A 21,368-nucleotide genomic window follows, 5' to 3' on the forward strand; every position below is an offset into this window, starting at 1 on the left:
AAAGATAGACGCCTGCAGACCTGCTTCACCGCCTGTGAAGCGACGCCCCTGCAAGTGGGGAGCTGGGGGCTCCAACCAGGATCCTTATGCTGGTCCTTGCACTTTGTACCAAGTGCGCCTAACCTGCTGCAATACTGCCCGACTCCCTTGAATTTTATTTTTTAACTAAAAATAAAGGTGGTTATTTAATTACTTGATTTGGTTTAACAGATACAGTGAACCTTAGTTATTCCAGTATTATTGCTTTGTAAAATATAAATATGCCCTCTGTGCCCTGCCCCCCCCCCGTCTCTCTCTCCACACAAACATACACACACAACTTTCTCTCTTTAGTATGATGCTGTTCGAATAAACCAACTATATGAACAAGCACGGTGGGCCATTCTTTTAGAAGAAATTGACTGCACAGAAGAAGAAATGTTGATCTTTGCCGCACTGCAGGTATGAGGACTCCTGTACTTTCGAGTTTCATTTTCTTCACACTGTCTTTCCTTTGAAGAAAGAACTGAATTTGGGGAAGTAAACTTAAATTTTAAATGGTCCTTATAACTCACGTGTGTGCGTGTCTTGTGCAGAGAGGGGCATACGTCTTGCAGTTCTCATTTCTTTCCATGTAAAGCTCAACCAGTGATGAAAAAGAATCAAGTTTGAACATGACACTCTGAGGCACCAAAGATCCCAGGTTCAATCACCAGTACCACAATAAACTGGAGCTTAGAGGTGGTCAGACCACCCCTTCCCCCCCAAAAAAAAAAAAAGTTGGGTACATGACTAGCCATAAATCAAAATGGTTCTAAGATGTCATTTTTTCCCCTACAAAGTAGGGATATCTCCTCCCAGTGGACACTTGGGGAGCGTCTTCAAAGAAAAAGAAATGGCTAATGGACTCATATGTGTTTACAACATTTCTGAAACCTCTGTTTCATTCTAGTATCACATTAGCAAACTGTCATTATCAACTGACATACAGGATTTTACCAGTGAATCTGAAGTGGATGAAGTTGAAGCAGCTCTGTCTAATTTGGAGGTGACCCTAGAAGGTGGAAAAGCAGAAAGCACTTTGGTAAGAGCTTTTACTTATTTATTTATGTATTTATTTATTTATTTTAAAAAGGAGACATTAACAAAACCGTAGGATAGGAGGGGTACAAATCCATACAGTTCCCACCACCAGATCTCTATATCCCATCCCTTCCCCTGATAGCTTTCCTATTCTTTATCCCTCTGGGAGTATGGACCCAAGGTCATTGTGGGATGCAGAAGGTGGAAGGTCTGGTTTCTGTAATTGCTTCCCCGCTGAACATGGGCGTTGACTGGTCGGTCCATACTCCCAGTCTGCCTCTCTCTTTCCCTAGTAGGGTGAGTCTCTGGGGAAGCAGAGCTCCAGGACACACTGGTGGGGTCGTCTGTCCAGGGAAGTCTGGTCGGCAGAGCTTTTCTGATAACATGAAATTGTGTCTTTGTTCTGAATACTTGACACATATAAATGGACTTTTTAAAAAAAAATTAGAAGAGGATATTTTACCCAACTTTGAAAAAAGAAAATATTCTGGGGGTCAGGCGGTAGCGCAGCAGGTTAAGCGCACATGGCTCAAAGTGCGAAAACCGGATTAAGGATTCCGGTTGGAGCCCCCGGCTCCCGGCCTGCAGGGGAGTTGCTTCACAGGCGGTGAAGCAGGTCTGCAGGTGTCTTTCTCTCTCCCTCTCTGTCTTTCCCTCCTCTCTCCATTTCTCTCAGTCCTATCCAGCAACAAACGACATCAACAACAACAATAATAACCACAACAAGGCTACAACAACAAGGGCAACGAAAGGGGGAAAGAATGGCCTTCAGGAGCAGTGGATTCATGGTGCAGGCACTGAGCCCTAGCAATAACCCTGGAGGCAAATATATATTCTCTTCACGTCAAAGCTTAAAACTTAGTAAATGGCCATGGGGTAGAGGATGGGAGTGGGCAGTGGAAGGGGTGGTTCAGCAGATAGAGCATAGAAGTTGCATATGAGATGCCCCATTTTTTATCCCAGGGACAGCATATATCATAGAGGTGCTCTGGTCAGTCTACCTGGCTGATTGCTTGCCTGCCTGCCTTTGTCTTTCTCATTAAGTAAATAGGTCTTTTTTTAAAACTAGGAAGAACTAACTTTTCTCACGTCAACTCTGTAGTAACACTGCCAGATGTTTTCTTTCAACCTTACTAACAATACTTTTTATTGTGTTTCTTCTGAAGGATAAGTTGGTGAGGTGTGAGAAAAAGACTAAGTGTTTTTTATTTTATTAGCATGAAACATAGAATTGGTCTCATAACTTAAGTCTAGAAAGAACTATCAGGGCTGGGTGGTAGCACACCTGGTTGAGTGCACATGTTACAACACACAAGGACCAAGGTTCAAGCCTCTGGTTCTCACCAACAGGGGGAAATCTTCACAAGTGGTAAAGCAGTGTTGCAGGTATCTTTCTCTTTTTCTCCCTCTCTACCTTCCCCTTGATTTCTGGCTGTCTCTATCCAATAAATAAATAGAGATAATGAAAATTTTTTTTAAAAAAGGAATTACCTAACCTACTGCATAGAGTAGCTATAAACAATGAAAGTGCTTTACAGAGACAAAGTTTTATTATCTATTTTTTTTAGAATTTATTTATTTATTCATGACATAGATAGGAGGAGAGAAAGAACCAGACATCACTCTGGTACAAGTGTTGCCAGGGATCGAACTCAGGACCTCATGGTTGAGAATCCAATGCTTTTATCCACTGTGCCACCTCCCGGACCACTTTATTATCTATTTTTTATTATCTATTTACCTAGTTATACATTTCTGAGCAGAGTTGAAAAAAATGAAGTTTTTTTTTTCTCAGGCATTGTAAAAAGTTCCTGAGTCTCTTTCACTTCAGGAAATAAGCCTTCCTGTAAAACATAAGGAAATAAACTTCTCTATCACCTCTTGCTCCTTATCCGTGAAATGTGGCTAAATGTCAGCTTCATAACTGGAATGTCCCTCCTGATTGATTCATGCTGTTTGCTGGGTGCCACCCTTTTGTTTAACTTCTTCAATCATTAGAGAAATTAAAGAGGTAGAACCACTGTCTACTGAATATAAGTAGAAATGGGTAAAATTGAGTTACTGTATTCTTTTCTATTTTATTTTATGGGGGGGTAGTGGATTACAGTACAATTGGTGACATGTGGGTACGATTTTTCATCACCTTGTGATAGGTGTCTGCAAAACACACTCGCCTCCAATTTAGGACCCTTTACATCATCATGCACCAGGACGCCAGTGTACTCTGCACCTGTCCCGTCCTCTCCTTCCCTGAGTCACTAGACTCTTAGGTATTTAGTATGTGTTCTCTACTGATTAAAGTCCTTAAGTAGGAAACTGGTATCAAGCAAAAGCAAATACTTCACACAAACTAAATTCCAAGATTCTATCGTCAGAGCCCTGTTTCACATTTATGAAACACAAACTCCATAAAAAGTGGAGTTCTTTTATCGACTTCCTTCACTAAAGAAATACATTAGGAAAATGACACTTCTTAGAATACATGAAAAACTTCCTCCTCCTCCTCCTCCTCCTCCTCCTCCCCTCCATATTATGATGTTAAACAATGGGCTTTTTCTATGCTGAACAAAAGGCACCAGACAACACTGCAGAATGAACTTTGAACCAAATTACTTTGAGAGTTTAATCAGTGAACTAGAGGTAGCTAGAGTTTCTTACGCTGATGTGAACGTTGTAAAACATTTTGGTTGTACATAAAAGTAGTAATTTCTGGGACCAGGCAGAGCAGACATATCACAAGTGCACAAAAACTCAAGTTCAAGCATCCAGACCCCACCTACAGGGGGGAAGCTTCATGAGTGGTGCTGCAGGTATCTCTCTCCTTCTCTGTCTCCCTAATCCTTCTTAATTTCTGCCTCAATAAATTAATTAATTTTAAAAGTAAATATAAAAAGTAGTCATTTCTTTTTTTAATTTCTTAATTGGGGAATTAATGTTTTACATTCGACAGTAAATACATGCATAACATTTCCCAGTTTCCCATATAATAATACAACCCCTACTAGGTCCTCTCTCATCCTTCTTGGATCTGTATTCTCCCACCCACCCACCCCAGAGTCTTTTACTTTGGTGCAATACGCCAATTCCAGTTCAGGTTCTACTTGTGTTTTCTTTTCTGATCTTGTTTTTCAACTTCTGCCTCAGAGTGAGATCATCCCATACTCATCCTTCAGTTTCTGACTTCTTTCACTTAACATGAATTTTCCAAGGTTCATCCAAGGTCAGCTTCTTCTTCTTCTAGCGTTTGCCCTTCTTCTGTAGCCAGTCAACAGCGTCAGGTTGAAAGCTGTCAGGAGCTGCTTGTTGCTGGCTTTGAAAGTGACTGGGATCCATGTGGATTCAGTCGGCTAGGAAGGATTGTCAGTTTCCCCAATGAATGGGTACTCACGGGATGCAAGGTCAGCTGAAAATGGTGAAGTCACCATTTTTTATAGCTGAGTAATATATATATATACCACAACTTGCTCAGCCACTCATCTGTTGTTGGACACCTGGGTTGCTTCCAGGTTTTGGCTATATTATAAATTGTGCTGCCAAGAACATATGTGTACACAGATCTTTTTGGATGGATGTGTTGCGTTCCTTAGGATATATCCCCAGGAGGGGAATTGCAGGGTCATAGGGTAGGTCCATTTCTAGCCTTCTGAGAGTTCTCCAGACTGTTCTCCACAGAGGTTGGACCAATTGACATTCCCACCAGCAGTGTAGGAGGGTTCCTTTGAGCCCACACCCTCTCCAGCATTTGCTGCTGTCACCTTTTCTGATGTATAACATTCTCACAGGAGTGAAGTAGTATCTTGTTGTTGCCTTTATTTGCATTTCTCTGACAATCAAGACTTGGAATATTTTTTCATGTGTTTCTCGGCCTTTTGGATCTCTTCTGTGGTGAATATTCTGTCCATGTCCTCTCCCCATTTTTGGATGGGGTTATTTGTTGTCTTGTTGTTGAGATTTGCAAGTTCTTTATATATTCTGGTTATTAGCCTCTTGTCTGATGTATGGCATGTAAAGATCTTCTCCCATTCTGTGAGGGGTCTCTTGGTTTGGGTAGTAGTTTCTTTAGCTGTGCAGAAGCTTTTTAATTTATGTAGTCCCATAGGACTATGCTTGCCTTAGTCTTCTTTGTAATTGGATTTGTTTCACTGAAGATGTCTTTAAAATTTATGTGGAAAAGAGTTCTGCCAATATTTTCCTCTAAGTATTTGATAGTTTCTGATCTAACATCCAAGTCCTTGATCCACTTGGAATTTACTTTTGTATTTGGTGAAATATAGTGGTTCAGTTTCATTCTTCTGCGTGTTTCAACCCATTTTTTCCAACACCATTTGTTGAAGAGACTCTGCTTTCCCCATTTACTAGTCTGGGCACCTTTGTCAAAGATTAGATGTCCATAGGTGTGGGGGCAAAAAAGTAGTCATTTCTAAGTCAACAAGTTAACTTGCATGGCAGGGGTAGGTTAATTTTTTATCTTTTTTTGTAAATGTAAATATTTTAATTATCTTTATTTCCTTATTGAATAGAGATAGCCAGAGATCGAGAAGGGGACGATAGAGAGGAATAGAGGCAGAGAGATACCTGAGACACTGCTTCATCATTTACAAAGCTTTTCCCCTGCAAGTGGGCACAGAGGGCTTGAACCCTGGTCCTTGCGTATTGTAACATGTGTGTTCAACCAGGTGCTCCACCACCTGGCCCCAATATTTTTTTTTCATTTTTGTGACTCATCCAGAATGGTGAAAATCATAAAATGTAGTGGTCTAGGAGGTGGCACAGTGGATAAAGCATTGGATTCTCGACCATGAGGTCTTGAGTTCCATCCCCAGCAGCACATGTAGCAGAGTGATGTCTGTTTCTTTCTCTCCTCCTCTCTTTCTTATGAATAAATACATCAATTCTTTTAAAAAGCACACACAAAATATACAACTCCAATAAATATTAAATTATCACCCAAGGGCACGCGAGATACATAATGGTTATGCAAAGAGATTTTCTTGCCTGAGGCTACAAAGTCTCAAATTCAGTCCCCCACCACTAACATAAGGCAAAACTGAGAAGTGCCCTGGTAAATAAATAAATAAATAATCACCCAAGCCATGCCTAACATCAAGAAACATTTTGCCAGCCATCCCTGAAGCTCCTTCAGGAGCCCTGAAGCAGTGCCTCCACCTCCTCACTATGGTAATTCCTGGAAACGTGGCTGAGGTGGCTGCCGAACTGGATTTTCCATTTTGTTTAATTTTAATTAATTCAAACTTCAGTAGCTGTATGTGCCAAATATCTGCTACACTGGACAGTGTGTGTAGAAAGTATCAGTACCACCCACCTATTTGCTGCTCATGAAATCCTGTCTGTTTTTCCTTAGGAGGACATTACTGATATCCCTAAACTTGCAGATTATCTCAAATTATTTAGGTAAGTCACTCTTGTTGAGGGGTGGGGGGGAATTATTCACAACAAGACCTTGCAGGTAGAGCCCAGGAATTTAAATTACTCATTCATGAGGTAGGTTTATAGCTCAGAGACAAGAGCATGAAGAGCATAAACTTTGGCATCCTATGACAATGGGCTGAATTCTGCCTCCATAGATCATAAAAACTGGAGAGCCTTAGATAAATATTCTTATGTCTCTGAGCCTCTCAGTTCTCTGTTCTATAAAATATACCGGGGCCAGAGAGTGGCACACCTGGTTAAGCACACACATTACAGTGCGCAGGGACCCAAATTCAAGTCCCTCGTCCCCACCTGCAGGAGGAAAGCTTCACAAGTGGTGAAGCAGAGCTTCAAGTCTCTCTGTCTCTTTCCCTCTCTACCTGCTCCTCCCCTCTCAATTTCTCTCTGTTCTACCCATTAATATATAAATAAATAAATAAATATATGATTAAAAACAAAAAGAATGTTCAACCATGTTTAAAAAAGAACCAGGGGTCGGGCGGTGGTGCAGTGGGTTAAGCGCGTGTAGCGCTAAGCGCAGGGACCGGCGTAAGGATCCCGGTTCGAGCCCCCGGCTCCCCACCTGCAGGGGAGTCGCTTCACGGGCGGTGAAGCAGATCTGCAGGTGTCTATCTTTCGCTCCCCTTCTCTATCTTCCCCTCCTCTCTCCATTTCTCTCTGTCCTATCCAACAACGAATTGCGTCAACAAGGGCAATAATAATAACCACAACGAAGCTACAGCAAGGGCAACAAAAGGGGGGGAAAAAATGGCCTCCAGGAGCAGTGGATTCATGGTGCAGGCACCGAGCCCAGCAATAACCCTGGAGGAGGAAAAAAAAAAAAAAAAAAAAAAAAACTGGAGTAAAAAAAAAAAAAAAAAAAGAACCAAACCAGAGTGCATCTAGTAGAGGATACACATTACCATGCACACAGACTCAGGTTCAAGCCCTAACCACCCTGCCCTCTGTGTGTGGGGATGGGGTGGGGGAGAACAGTGCAATAGTATTGCAGGTAACTCTCTTTCTCTCTCTTCTCTATTAAAAAGAGAAAGAAGAAGGGAGTTGGGCGGTAGCGCACATGATGCAAAGTGCAAGGACCGGCATAAGGATCCCAGTTCGAGCCCCCGGCTCCCCACCTGCAAGATGCCGTCACTTCACAGGCAGTGAAGCAGGTCTGCAGGTGTCTGTCTTTCTCTCCTCGTCTCTGTCTTCCCCTCCTCTCTCCATTTCTCTCTGTCCTATCTAACAATGATGACAACAATAACAACTACAACAAAAATAAAAAACAAGGGCAACAAAAAGGGAAAATAAATAAATAAATATAAAAAATTTAATTTTTAGAAAAGATAAAAATTGAGTGTCGTGGATCAGGTGGTAGTGTAGCGGGTTAAGTGCACATGGTACGAAGAGCAAGACTGGCATTAAGAATCCCGGTTTGGGGGGCCAGGCACCACCTGCACGGGGGTCGCTTCACAGACGTTGAAGCAGGTCTGCAGATGTCTTTCTGTCCCCCTTCTGTGTCTCCCCCCTCAGTTTCTCTCTGTCCTAGCTAACAACAACATCAATGGCAACAATAACAATAATGACAATAACAAGGGCAACAAAATGGGGAAAAAATGGCCTCCAGGAGCAGTGGATTCGTAATGCATGCACCGAGCCCCAGCAATAACCCTGGAGGCAAAAAAAGTTGACTGTCTAGGGCCATATATAGAGGTGGCTCTAAAGGTACAACACATACCTCTGATGTGTGATGCCCTGGCTTCTATCCTCAGCACTATTTTAGAGTACCAAGGACAGCACCCAGGGAACTCCACTAATGATGGAACAGAATAGTGTTTTGGTCTTCCTCCATCTCTCTCCTCCTTGCCCTTCTCTTCCCCCAAATCTCTCTATCTCTAGCTCTTTCTCAAAATAGAAAAAGAAAGAAAGAGAGAGAGAGGAAGGAAGGGGGGAAGGAAGGAAGGAGGGAGGGAAGAGAGAAAGGAAGAAAGAAAGAAAATTCAGTGGGCCTTAATGGCTTCTCAGCAGTGTGCATTGATGAGGTCCTAGTAGGTTCATTCCTTGGCACATATAAAAATTAGTTGATTGAGAGGGTCAGGCGGTAGCACAGCAGGTTAAGTGCAGGTGGTACAAAGCACAAGGGCCAGTGTAAGGATCCTAGTTGGAGCATATGGCCCCCCACCTGCTAGGGGGTCGCTTCACAGGCAGTGAAGCAGGTCTGCAGGTGTCTATCTTTCTCTCCCCCTCTCTGTTTCCCCTCTCTCTTTATTTCTCTCTGTCCTATCCAACAACAGCAACATCAATGGCAAAAATAACAATAAGGGCAACAAGGACAACAAAATGGGAAAAAATGGCCTCCAGGAGCAGTGGATTTGTAGTGCAGGCACTGAGCCCCAGCAATAACCCTGGAGGAAAAAAAAATAAAATAAAAATAAATAAAAATTAGTTGATTGAAGGCTGGTGAAATAGCTCACTTGCATGGTGCACAACTTTGCCACGTGAATGTCCCAGGTTCAAGCCCAGCCCCCACCACACTGAAGGAAGCTTCAAAGCTGTGGTTTCTTTCACTCTCTCTGCCACTAGCTATATCAACTAAGATAATAATAATAATTGATTGGTTAATAGTAAAATCTGATCCTCAATTTGTAAAGAGTAGTCACCATAATTTGTCTATCTTTGCCTGTTAAAATATCTCTGATAAACTCATGCCAGTCTGAAACTGTTAGAAGTCTTTTATTTTGTAGAAAAAAAAGAGACTACCTCCTTTGTGATGCTGCCAAAAAGTGTTAGGCTGAAAGGTATAAGGCCCCTTTGAAGTCCTATCAGTTACTTAAATCACCTTATGGTTTATTGACATTTCTTAGCTGGGTCAGTTGACTTGAAAAGAAAAACAAGTTTCTTTTGATAACATGGGATGCAAGGACAGAGTGCAAGAGAATGAACTAAGAATCAGCTGAAAAATGCAAAGCAAATTTTCAAAGATAATAACTGTCACTGGATTTCTACAAATGTTTACTCTTAATATGATTGTAGAATGTGATCTCAAACAATTGGGCCATTATTTCAACTTCTGTGACATTCAAAGTCGCAACCACACATATTGTGAAAATTAGAGGTACAGGAAAAGAAATGAGAATCTGAATCCACAAGCACATCTTTAGTTTTTAATTTTTATTAGTGATTTAATATTGATTTACAAAATTATAAGATAACAGGGGTATAATTCTGCACCTTTCCCACCACTAGAGTCTGTGTTCCCCATTCACTCCACTGGAAACTGCAGTAGTTCTCCCAAGATCACCGATATGGGATGATATATATATAGATAGATAGATAGATACCGATACAGATACAAATATAGATATAGATATCCTATAGCCCTGCCTTCTCTTCCTTTCTAAGTCACACCTACTACTTCTGAGTGTCCTTTTATTTATTTATTTTTCTTCCTCTCCTCTTCTCTCTCCGGGTCCTGATGGAGTTGGAGTTCAGAGCTCTCTAGTCATCTTCTCTCTATCATTTCTCCCCCACTGGGAGTATGGATCAAAATTATTTTGTGGGTGCAGAGGGGGAATGTCTGGCTTCTGTAATTGCTTTCCCACTGAACATGAACATTGGCAGATTGGCCCATACTCCCAGCCTGTCTCTCTCTTTCCCTAGTCGGGTAGGGAACTGGGAAGGTGGGACTCCAGGACACATTGGTGGGGTCGTGTACCCAGGGAAGTCAGGTTGGCATAATGGTAGCATCTGGAGCCTTGTGGCTGAAAAAGAGTTAAGATATAAAGCCTAACAAATTGTTGACTAATCATGAACCTAAAGGCAAGAATATTGCAGACGAAGATTAGGCGTCTGTATTTTGGAAAAAGCTAGTAAGTCTCTTTTAGGCATATTCCAAGAGGCTCATGACTTTACTAGTTTTTGCCTGAACTTGACATCTAATACGCAGGTAGACCCAAGTTATTATCTTGTGAGATGGTGTCATAGTTGTAAAAAGGACTAGGAAGCGGGGGTCGCACGGTAACACAGTGGGTTAAGCGCAAGTGGTGCGAAGGGCAAGGACCAGCTTAAGGATCCTGGTTTGAGCCCCCTGGCTCCCCACCTGCAGGAGAGTCCCTTCACAGGTGGTGAAGCAGGTCTGCAGGTGTCTTTCTCTCCCCCTCTGTCTTCCCCTTCTCTCTCCATTTCTCTCTGTTCTACCCAACAATGACAACATCAATAACAACAATAATAACTACGACAACAATAAAAAGGGCAACAAAAGGGGAAAATGACAAATAAATAAACATATATATTTACTTTTTTAAAGGACTAGAAAGCTGGATCAAGGAAGAGAGTAGCTCCCAAATCATATCTTTTTTTTTTAATCATTATTTATCTAGTGGATAGAGACAGCCAGAAATCAAAAGGATAGGGGGAGATAGAGAGGGAAAGAGAGGGCAGGTATAGATAGCGTAATGGTTATGCAAAGAGACTTTCATGCCTGAGTCTCTGAAGTCCCATGTTCAATTCCCTACACTACCATAAGCCAGAGTTGAGTAGTGCTCTGGTAGAGAGAGGGAGAGGGAGAGGGAGAGGGAGAGGGAGAGGGAGAGGGAGAGGGAGAGGGAGAGGGAAGAGGGAAGAAGGAAGAGGGAGACGGAGAGAGACCTGCAGCACTGCTTCACCAGTTGCACAGCTTTCCCCTTGCAAGTGGGGCCTAGGGACTTAAACCCAGGTCCTTCCACATTGTGCCATGTGCACTCAATCAGGTGCACCACCACCCACCCCCAATCATTTATTTTTAAAAAATTTTTATATTTATTTACTTCCTTGTGTTACCCTTGTTGTTTTATTGTTGTAGTTCTTAGTGTTGTTGATGTCGTTGTTGGACAGGACAGAGAGAGAGAAATGGAGAGAGGAGGGAAGACAGAGAGGGGGAAAGAAAGATAGACACCTACAGACCTGCTTTACCACCTGTGAAGCGTCTTCCGTGCAGGTGGGGAGCCGGGGGCTTGAACCGGGATCCTTATGCCGGTCTTTGCGCTTTGTGCCATGTGCGCTTAACCTGCTGTGCTACTGCCCAACTCCCTCAGCAATCATTTCTTTATAAGCTATTAGTAGTTGTACCTTGAATAAATCAGGTTGCCATATTCTCTGTAATGTATACATTTACCAGATGCACCATCACCTGACCCATTGCCATATTCTCTGTATAGAATATATCCAGTTCAGGGAGTCGGTGGTAGCACAGCAGGTTAAGCGCATGTGGATCCCGGTTCAAGCCCCCAGCTCCTCACCTGCAGGGGAATAACTTCACAGGCAGTGAAGCAGGTCTGCAGGTGTCTATCTTTTTCTCCCCCTCTGTCTTTCCCTCCTCTCTCCATTTCTCTCTGTCCTATCCATCAAAAACAATAATAACTATAACAATAAAATAACAAGGGCAACAAAAGGGAATAAATTTTTTTAAATCTTAAAAAAAAAGAATAAATCCAGTTCTTCAGAAACCTTTATATTTCTTTGATGAAGAAGATGATATTCTTTTTATTTATTTATTTATTTATACCAGAGCACTGTTCAGCTTTGGCTTATGGTGGTGCAGGGGATTGAACCTAGGACTTTGGAGCCTCGGGCATGAGTCTGTCTGCATAACCATTATGCTATCTACCCTCCACCCCAGAGATGATATTCTTAAACTCTACATGCACATCACTTCAGTATCACTGCTATGTTCAGAATCTCAGAATTACCCTCATACAAGTCCAGTGGACACTTTATACAACAAAGATCTCAAGATTTTTTTTAATTGATACTTGTTTACTTATTTATTATTGGGTAGAGACAGAGAGAAATCGATCAAGGAGGAGGAGATAGAGAGCAAAAGAGACAGACACCTGCAGCCCTGCTTCACCACTTGTGAAGCTTCCCCTCTGAAGGTAGGGACCAGAGACTTGAGCCCAGGTTTTTGTGCACTGTAATATGTGTGCTTCACCAGGTACACCACCACCTAACCCCCGCCCCTCCTCACCACGGTCTCAAGATGTTGGATTTAATATGAAACGTAGTTCTTGGAGGAAATAAATGAAAGGGAAGAGGGAGAAAGCAAAGAAATTCGGGATAGGGAAAAGAGAAAGAAGACAAGAGAATGGCTCTTTGTCCCTAGTAGATGTGTCACCTTAAACAGGTCTTTTATTTCCCTGGGCCTCCTTTCCTTATCAATAGAACAGTATTTACCTGATTCTTTGACTGTGAACATTACTCTCTTTAACAGTGAAGCTCATTGTTTTCTAAATAAAATTTACTGAGCATACTATATAAACAAGGAACTTCAATCTCCAGCAACTGATCTAATTCATCTGATCTAATGCAAACCCCAGTATTGTTATAAATAAGCATACATGCCTATGTGAATGCTAAAAAAAAAAAAGTGAAGATGAAAGAACTGTAAATGCAAGGCTGATCTGGAAGTGAGACTGAGAAATCCTAGATTATAGGAAATCAAGAGGGGACCTGGTTACAAATGAAGCTTGCGCTTACAGAGGGCTTTAGACCTTGAACACGAATTCTCACCATTTGGGGCTGGGGTTTGAATCATTGTGCAGGAGCAGGTGATGAAGTTTTTTGTCATTCTTATTTGGTTTTTTATTTTATTTATTTGTTAATTAATGGACATAAATGAGAGGAAAATTGAGAGGGTAGGGGAAGATAGAGGGAGAGGGAGGAAGAGAGAGAGAGAGACCACCAGCAGTACTGCTTCATTGCTTGTGAAGCTTTGCCCCTATAGGTGAGGACTGGGGGCTTTAACGCTGGTCCAACTGGGTATGCCACTACCTGGCCCCCAGGAGATGAAGTTTTAACACCTATATAAGGCAGTGTGCCATAACTGAAGGCATTCCCTATACACAGAAATTTGCAAGGGCAGCTCTCTCTGTTAAACAAAGAATAGAAAAACTCATCAGTCCAGGGAAAGTTTATCCTCAAATGAGGTTTTCTATGGAGAAATGAGAAGTCTCTTTTGAGACATGAGAGCCAAACTCTGTGCCATACACAAATGTAGATCTGGTGTTTTTGGTTTTTTTTTTTTCGGGGTAGAAAATAATTTATTATTTTAATGCAAGTAGAATTCATAGAAAACAGACTTGTTCATTAAGATTTATACAGGTTCATTAAGATTTTTTATTTATTTAAGAAAAGAGAGATTAACAAAACCGTAGGATAGGAGTTTTAAGTGTCTTATATAATACAGGTATCCTAAGACAATAAAACAGAACCTATTCCAAGAGCACAAAATCTATGAAACCCTAGCAAATGCAATTGCAAAAAAAAAAAAATACATAGAGAAAATATCCATGATCTAACTAGCATGCATCCCACTGAAAAGTAATAACCATATTCATTAATGACAGCAAGAGGATTAGCCATTTCATTAATTTTAGACCCCCTTTTTAAATTTATTTATTTATTTTTGTTATTATTATTTTCCTCCAGGGTTATTGCTGGGGCTCAGTGCTGGCACTATGAATTCACTGCTCCTGGAGTCTATTTTTTTATATAGGATAGGGTAGAGAGAAATTGAGAGGGGGGAAGATAGAGAGAGAGAGAGAAAGAAACCTGCAGACCTGCTTCACTGCTTATGTAGTCTTCCTCCTGCAGGTGGGGAGCCAGGGGCTCAAACCAGGATCCTTGTGCGAGCCCTTGCACTTCGCACTATGTACACTTAACCCAGTGCGCCATAGAGAAAAGATAGACTACAACATTGCTCCAACATTAGCAGATCTCCACATTGTTCTCCTTGGTATACCCATGCAGTGCTGGGCCTTAAACCAAGGATCTCACACACAGTAAAGAGTGTGCTCTAGTGTCTAAACTATCTCCCTATCCCCAACAGAATTTTAAGACTATCAAATGAACTCAAATTTACACCTAAATTTGGCTCCTCTTCCAGGTTCACTGGGAATTATCCCGTAGTCTCAGTCTCTCTCTCTCTCCCTTTCACTCTCTCTCCCTCTCCCTCTCCCACTCTGTCTCTCTCTGCCTTGATGAATATGGTAGAGCATAGGACTTATGAGAGCCCCTAGGTTTGACCCCCAACACTGCATATACCAAAGTAAGTGCTCTGACCTCTCTTTCTCCTTAAATATTTTTATTAAAGAAAGTAATTTTTAAAATAAAGCAGATGGTAGAGGGCCAGGTGGTAACACACCCAGTTGAGCCCACACATTAATTACTATGTGCAAGGGCCTGGATTTAAGCTTCCCCCTCCCCACCAACAGAGCAGAAGCTTCATGAGTGGTGAAGCAGTGCTGTGGGTGTCACTTTTTCTCTCTCCCTTTCTATACCTCCCTTCCCTCTCAATGTCTCTTTCTCCTATCAAATAAATAAATCAGAAGCTGTTTGTGAATGCCTATAGAGAATTTTGGTATACTGAAAAGTTGCAATGTGTTCATTCAACTCAGTACATTTCTGGATGGCTGTTCAAACACAATATTCTTTAATCTGCAGGCCAAAGAAGCTACTATTAAAAGCTTTCAAGCAATACTGGTTTGTCTTTAAAGACACATCTATAACCTACTTTAAAAATAAGGAAGTTGAACATGGAGAACCAGTAGAAAGACTAAATCTTAGAGGTAAGAGTGCTGTCTAAGTTTTAGTGGCTTCTTGTGACTGACTTGTCAAGCAGATAAAAGGCATTGTTTAACCAGTAAATTAAGTTATCTTATCATTGTGGGTATTGTAGAATTACCTCATTTTGGTATATTTTAAAGTTCATGTTCACAGGACTAGAGAGAGAGAGCATAGAGTTATGTAAAAATACTTCCATGCCTGAGACACCCAAGATCCCAGGTTCAATGCCCAATACCACCATAAGTAAGTCACAAGTGAGTAGTATTCTGGAAATTAATTAATTAATTTCATATTCACAATTTTTCTTATTTTATTTTAATGAGGGAGACATGAAGCAAAGACACCAGAACACTGGTCAGCTCTGGCTTATTATAGTGCCTGGGATCTCAGAGCCTCAGACATGAAAGTCTTTCGCATAATCACTGTGCTGTCTCTCCAGCCCCACAATCATCTTTATGAATCAGTATAGTGAAATCAACCTGAAAAATGAACTCAACTGATGACATATTTAAGAAAATTATGGTAATCTGGGAAGCGTCGCAGTGAATAAAACACTGGACTTTTTTTTTTTTTTTTTTTACCAGAGCACTGATCAGTTATCGCTTATGGTGGCACCATGCAGGGGATTGAACCTGGGATTTTGGAGCTTCAGGCATGAGAGTCTCTTTGTATAAATACTATGCTATCTACCCCTGCCCGCATTGGACTCTCAAGCATGAGGTCCTGAGCTCAATCCCCTGCAGCACTTGTACCAAAATGATGTCTGGTTCTTTCTCTCTCTCCTGTCTTTCAAATAAATAAATAAGTAAAATCTTAAAAAAGAAAAAGACAATCACGAAACATAATGCATTTCTCTATCTGTGTTGATTGCCCAGTGGTTAATATTGCCAAATTGCTCCTCCATTTTTCAGAAGAGAACAAAATGTGAGGAATTTGTGTTCAAGCTCTCTCATTTAGATATATGCATAATTGATACTTGCATTTCCGTCTCAGAACTCAGTTTTGTCCATTCCTTTTATCGTTCAGGCTGTGAAGTTGTGCCAGATGTTAATGTATCGGGAAGAAAATTTGGAATCAAGTTACTGATACCTGTTGCTGATGGCATGAATGAAGTATATCTGAGATGTGAATATGTATGTAAAACCAAAAAATATTGTCGCTCCACCTTTATTCAGCCAGAGAACAAATACTGAGGGTCCTTCCTTCCTTCCTTTGGTTTATTTAGTGGTTCATGAAGTACTGTAGTGGATAACTTTTAGAGGGAATGGGAGAGACACCTGCAGCCCTGCTACACCACTCATGAAGCTTTCCCCCTGCAGGTGGGCACCAGGGGTTTAAACCCAGGGAGCTTAAACCCTTAAACTGTAACATGTGCGTTCAATCAAGTGCACCACCACCAGGCCCCAATTTATGTTTTTCTATTCAAAATAAAGAATTTGCCCGGGGCCGGGCGGTGGTGCGCCTGGTTGAGCGCACATGTTAGAATGCACAAGGACCGAGGTTCAAGCCCCTGGTCCCCACCTGCAGGAGGAAAGCTTTGCGAACGCTGAAGCAGGGCTGCAGGTGTCTCTGTCTCTCTCCCTCTCTATCACCTCCTTCCCTCTCGATTTCTGACTGTCTCTATCCAATAAATAAAGATAATAAAAAAATAAAGAATTTGGGGAGGGTTGGGGGAGGTTCACTGCATAGGATTTATCAGTGCTAACATTCCTATCATCTTGATTCCTTAATAAGCACAGAGTAGGACTTGGAAGTTTCTGTGGGGTGCTAAGGTAGGTGGTTTAAAGCTTCTCAGAACATGTGCTGTCACCATTTCTTGCTTAGGAACTCTCATTCTTGTGTTATTTGTGTAATTTTGCCTTTTAACATGGCTTTTCAACCCTCTGTCGTTGCTGCAGGAACTTCAGTATGCCAAGTGGATGGCTGCCTGTGTCTTGGCATCAAAAGGCAAAACCATGGCAGACAGCTCCTACCAGCCAGAGGTCCAAACCCTCCTCTCATTTCTAAGTATGAAGAACCGGAACTCAAACTCTCAGGTGGCTTCAAGTCTCGAAAACCTGGACATGAACCCAGAATGTTTTGTGTCACCTCGGTGTGCAAAAAAGCACAAGTCTAAACAGGTACTGCTCATCTGGTTGGACAGTTGTTGCCATGAATTCTGTGTTTATTTGTTTTAATAAAATTAGGACTTTAAATGATTGAAGTCAGCTGAGGAGATAACATAGTAGGGGAAGAGACTGTCATGTCTGAGGTTCGGATGTCCCAGGTTCAGCACTCCAACACCACCATAAGCTAGAGCTGAGCAGTGCTCTGATCTTTCTCTCTCTACTTCTCACATTAAAATAAATAAAAATGTTAACATAAATACATAAATGACTGAGGTCATCATCATGAAACAGCAGTTGATGGGGAGCTTTGCCCATGAACTGAATACTAAAAATTACTAAAAAATTGTTGAGGGGGTTGGGTGGTAGCGCAGCGGGTTAAGCGCACATGTAGCAAAGCGCGAGGATCGGTACAAATATCCCAGTTAAAGCCCCCGGCTCCTCACCTGCAAGGGGGTTGCTTCACAAGCAGTGAAGCAGGTCTGCAGGTGCTTATCTTTCTCTCCCCCTCTGTCTCCCCTCCTCTCTCCATCTCTCTCTGTCTTATCCAACAGTAACAATAATAAACCACAACAACGATAAAACAACAAAGCCAACAAAAGGAAAAAAAAATAGCCCCCAGGAGCAGTGGATTTATGGTGCAGGCACCGAGCCCCAACAATAACCCTGGAGGCAAAAAAAAAGAAATTGTTGAGGCGGCCAGGTGGTGGCACACTGGATTGAGCACACATAGTACAAAGCACAAGGACCCACTCAAAGATCCTGGTTCAAGCCCCTGATTCCCCCCCTGCAGGGGGACCGCTTCACAAGTGGTGAAGCAAATCTGCAGGTGTCTATCTTTCTCTCTCCCTCTCTGTCTTCCCCTCCCTTCTCAATTTTTCTCTGTCTTATCCAAAAAATCAAAGAAAAAATGGCCACAGGAGCAGTGGATTTGTAGTGCAGACAGAGCCTGAGCCCCAGCAATAACCCTGGAGGCAAAGGAAAAAAAGAAAGAAAGAAAGAAAGAAAGAAAGAAAGAAAGAAAGAAAGGAAGAAAGGAAGAAAGAAATTGTTGATTCAGGTGGGCTGTGGTATACTCATTTGTACTGCACACATTTCCATGCTCAAGGACCCAGGTTCAAACCCTTGGTCCCCACCTGCAGGGGGGAAAGTTCACAAGTGGTGAAGCAGCGCTATAGATCTCTTTCTCTTTCTCCCCTTCCATCTCAATTTCTTTCTGTCCTATCAAATAAAAACAAAAAAAAAGAAAAGATAGTATCATGCAGTCACTAAGCTTCAGTAATAACCCTGGTGGCAACAACAGGGTAATAATAAATCGCTTATTTTATTAGATGAAAAAGTACTTTTCACTGAACATACCAATATTCCCAGATTTAATTTAAAGTAAAATTACTTTCTTTCCCATACATTAAATTTTGAAATCATGCTTCAATAAAAGTGGGCTTGATAGTTGAACAGATTGGGCTGGTAAAATAGCTCACTTAGATAGTGTGCTGTTCTGTCAGTACATGACCCAGGTTCAAACTCGGTTCCAAATGCTTTTTGAAAGCTTTGGTGTTATGGTCTCTTTCACTCTGTCCCTGTATCTTTATAAGAATTAAATAAACGACCGTCTAGTCCCGCCGACCTGCGCGCGACCTAGCGACCCGCGGACCGACGAACCGCTTCGGTTCTCGCCTGCGCCATGTCTGGCTCCTCCAGTGTCGCGGATATGAGGAAGGTGGTTCAGCAGCTCCGGCTGGAAGCCGGGCTGAACCGCGTGAAGGTTTCCCAAGCAGCTGCAGACTTAAAACAGTTCTGTCTGCAGAATGCTCAGCATGACCCTTTGCTGACTGGAGTGTCTTCAAGTACGAATCCCTTCAGACCTCAGAAAGTCTGTTCCTTTTCGTAGTAAAACACAGCTTTGGAAGGTTTTCTGATCCTACTTTTCATGACCCAGTCAGTATTCAAAAGGAGCTAAATTGGAAGCCTCTATAGCTTATCCCTATAACAAGTGCCATACTATGTAAACTTCTGTCAGTTCTTAACATCTACCTCTCTGAATTTTCATGGATTTTATATTTCACAAGGGTAATTATTTTATATAGACTGGTGGCAGACACAATAAAATACTTAGTATAAAAAAAAAAAGAATTAAATAAACAACTACATAGTGAAAGGTATGAATCACTCCATAGATTTCCCAAAAAGGGACCCGTAACTTCTATCTGCATGAACTTGTGTGTTGACTGATCTTGCTCTTGATTCTCCCCAGTGGTATGCATGTCTTACAGAAAAAGAGTAATAAGCAAATGAATAAATGCATGCATGAGGTTCAGTTGTCTTTTAGAGTTGCAGTTGGGCCTCAGTTAATTTTGTTGTTTTTGTTGTTGTTGTTGGAAATCTGAGTTAACAGGATAATCATAGAGAAGTCGGAACATGCTAACACAAGTGTGACGTCTCCTACTTCTGTTTAGCTGGCAGCACGGATACTTGAAGCCCATCAGAACGTGGCCCAGATGCCCCTGATTGAAGCCAAGCTGCGGTTCATCCAGGCGTGGCAATCTCTACCTGAATTTGGTCTCACCTATTACATTGTCAGGTGATTATAATATTCATTTGCCTCTGACTTATCTTTTAAAAATTTTGTTTGTTTGTTTAGAGAGACAGTACCAGAGCATCACTCTGACACTTGCAGTGCTGGAGATCAACTTCAGGATCAGATGTCTGAGAGACCAGTACTTCATCCACTGCACGACCTCCTGGGCCACAGCTCTTTGAATTCAATGTTAAGTGCCTTTCAGTTAGAGTCCAGTTTTTTTTTCTTTCCTCACATGGGTATACAGGATCATTCTTTAAAACATTCCTTGTCCAAAGACACTGCCTTTGTAATCAGTCATTCACCTGGCTTTGTTTATATGCTGGGTCCCATAAAATGTGTAATCTTCAGCCCAGAACTATCCCTTGAACTGTGAATTTGTAAATACAACTAGCTTGGTTATCTACTAGGTATCTCATCTTATCATATCTGAAACTTCTGGCCACTCTCCTTAAACCTGCTTTCTGGAGATAGATAGTAATGGTTATGAAAATAGACTCTCATGCCTGAGGCTCCAAAGTCCCAGGCTCAATCCCCTGCACACTATAAACCAGAGCTGAGCAGTGCTCTGGTAAAAAAAAAAAAAAAAAAAAAAAAAGCGGTGTTTTAATAAGAAAAAAAAACCTGCTTTCTCTGTCTGAATCATTCTACACCATACATCCATGGCAATTCCCACTTCTGCATGCTTAGGTCACACCCCTCGGGGGTCATTCTCAACCCTGCTCTTCCATGTATACCTGGAATACTATCCACCAGCAAATATAAACTCAGCCATCAAATATTACATAGTTTGATCACTTGGCCTCTAAGCTGACATGGGGTCTAGGCCTCTGTCATCTTTGATCTGGGTTCTCCCGGTTCTCCTTGATTATACTCTGCACCCCTAAGGTTTCACCTTAACAAAGTGCTCCTTTTAAGATCTAAGCAGGGGGCCAGGCGGAGACACACCTGGTTAAGTGTTCACATTATAGTCCGCAAGGACCCAGGTTCAAGCCCCTGTTCCCCACCTGCAGGAGGAAAGCTTCACAAATGGTGAAGCAGGTCTGCAGTTGTCTCTCTGTCTCTCTCCCCCTCTGTCACCTCCCCTCAATCTCTCTCTGTCTCTATCCAATAATAAATAAATAAAATAAATTTTTTAAAAAAGATCTAAGCAAGGGTGGGGGGAAATAGCATAATGGTTATGCAAAATACGTTCATACCTGAGGCTCTAAAGTTACAAATTCAAATCCCCACAACACCATCTGCCAGAGGTGTGCAGTGCTCTATAAAAAAAAAAATCAGGCGGGAATAGATAGCATAATGGTTATACAAAGAGACTCTCATGTCTGAGGCTCCAAAGTCCCAGGTTCAATCCCTCGCACCACCTGGTTTATGGTGTCTTTCACTCTGTCTCTGTATCTTTATAAGAATTAAATAAATGAATACATAATGAAAGGTACACAGATTATCTGAGTCAAGTACACTCCATAGATTTCCCAAAAAGGGACCTGTAACTTCTATCTGCATGAACTTGTTGACTTGATCTTGCTCAGAGCTGAGAAGTGCTCTGGTAAAATCATCATCATCATCATCATCATCATCATCACCTATGA

The 21,368-nt window shown here is 41.7% G+C and overlaps 2 protein-coding genes across 4 annotated transcripts in view; both read left to right on the forward strand.

Moving 5' to 3' along the window:
- The window catches only part of FERMT1 (FERM domain containing kindlin 1), a 56,163-nt gene that overhangs the window by 26,894 nt on the left and 7,901 nt on the right, over positions 1-21,368 (forward strand). For all 3 annotated transcript variants that reach the window (XM_060186623.1, XM_007539572.3, XM_060186602.1), the window contains 7 exons: positions 334-441; positions 932-1,063; positions 6,425-6,474; positions 14,971-15,095; positions 16,120-16,226; positions 16,992-17,213; positions 19,655-19,779. In XM_060186623.1, the coding sequence (XP_060042606.1) occupies positions 334-441; positions 932-1,063; positions 6,425-6,474; positions 14,971-15,095; positions 16,120-16,226; positions 16,992-17,213; positions 19,655-19,779 (869 nt within the window). The remainder of the gene's footprint in view (positions 1-333; positions 442-931; positions 1,064-6,424; positions 6,475-14,970; positions 15,096-16,119; positions 16,227-16,991; positions 17,214-19,654; positions 19,780-21,368) is intronic.
- Positions 18,814-19,389, forward strand: LOC107523748 (guanine nucleotide-binding protein G(I)/G(S)/G(O) subunit gamma-5-like). The gene has a single exon (XM_060186636.1). It carries the CDS (start codon positions 18,883-18,885, stop codon positions 19,087-19,089), a length of 207 nt encoding a protein of 68 aa, XP_060042619.1. The 5' UTR covers positions 18,814-18,882; the 3' UTR covers positions 19,090-19,389.

This window comes from Erinaceus europaeus, chromosome 1, assembly GCF_950295315.1.
Source record: "Erinaceus europaeus chromosome 1, mEriEur2.1, whole genome shotgun sequence".
Classification (NCBI taxonomy): Eukaryota; Metazoa; Chordata; class Mammalia; order Eulipotyphla; family Erinaceidae; genus Erinaceus; species Erinaceus europaeus.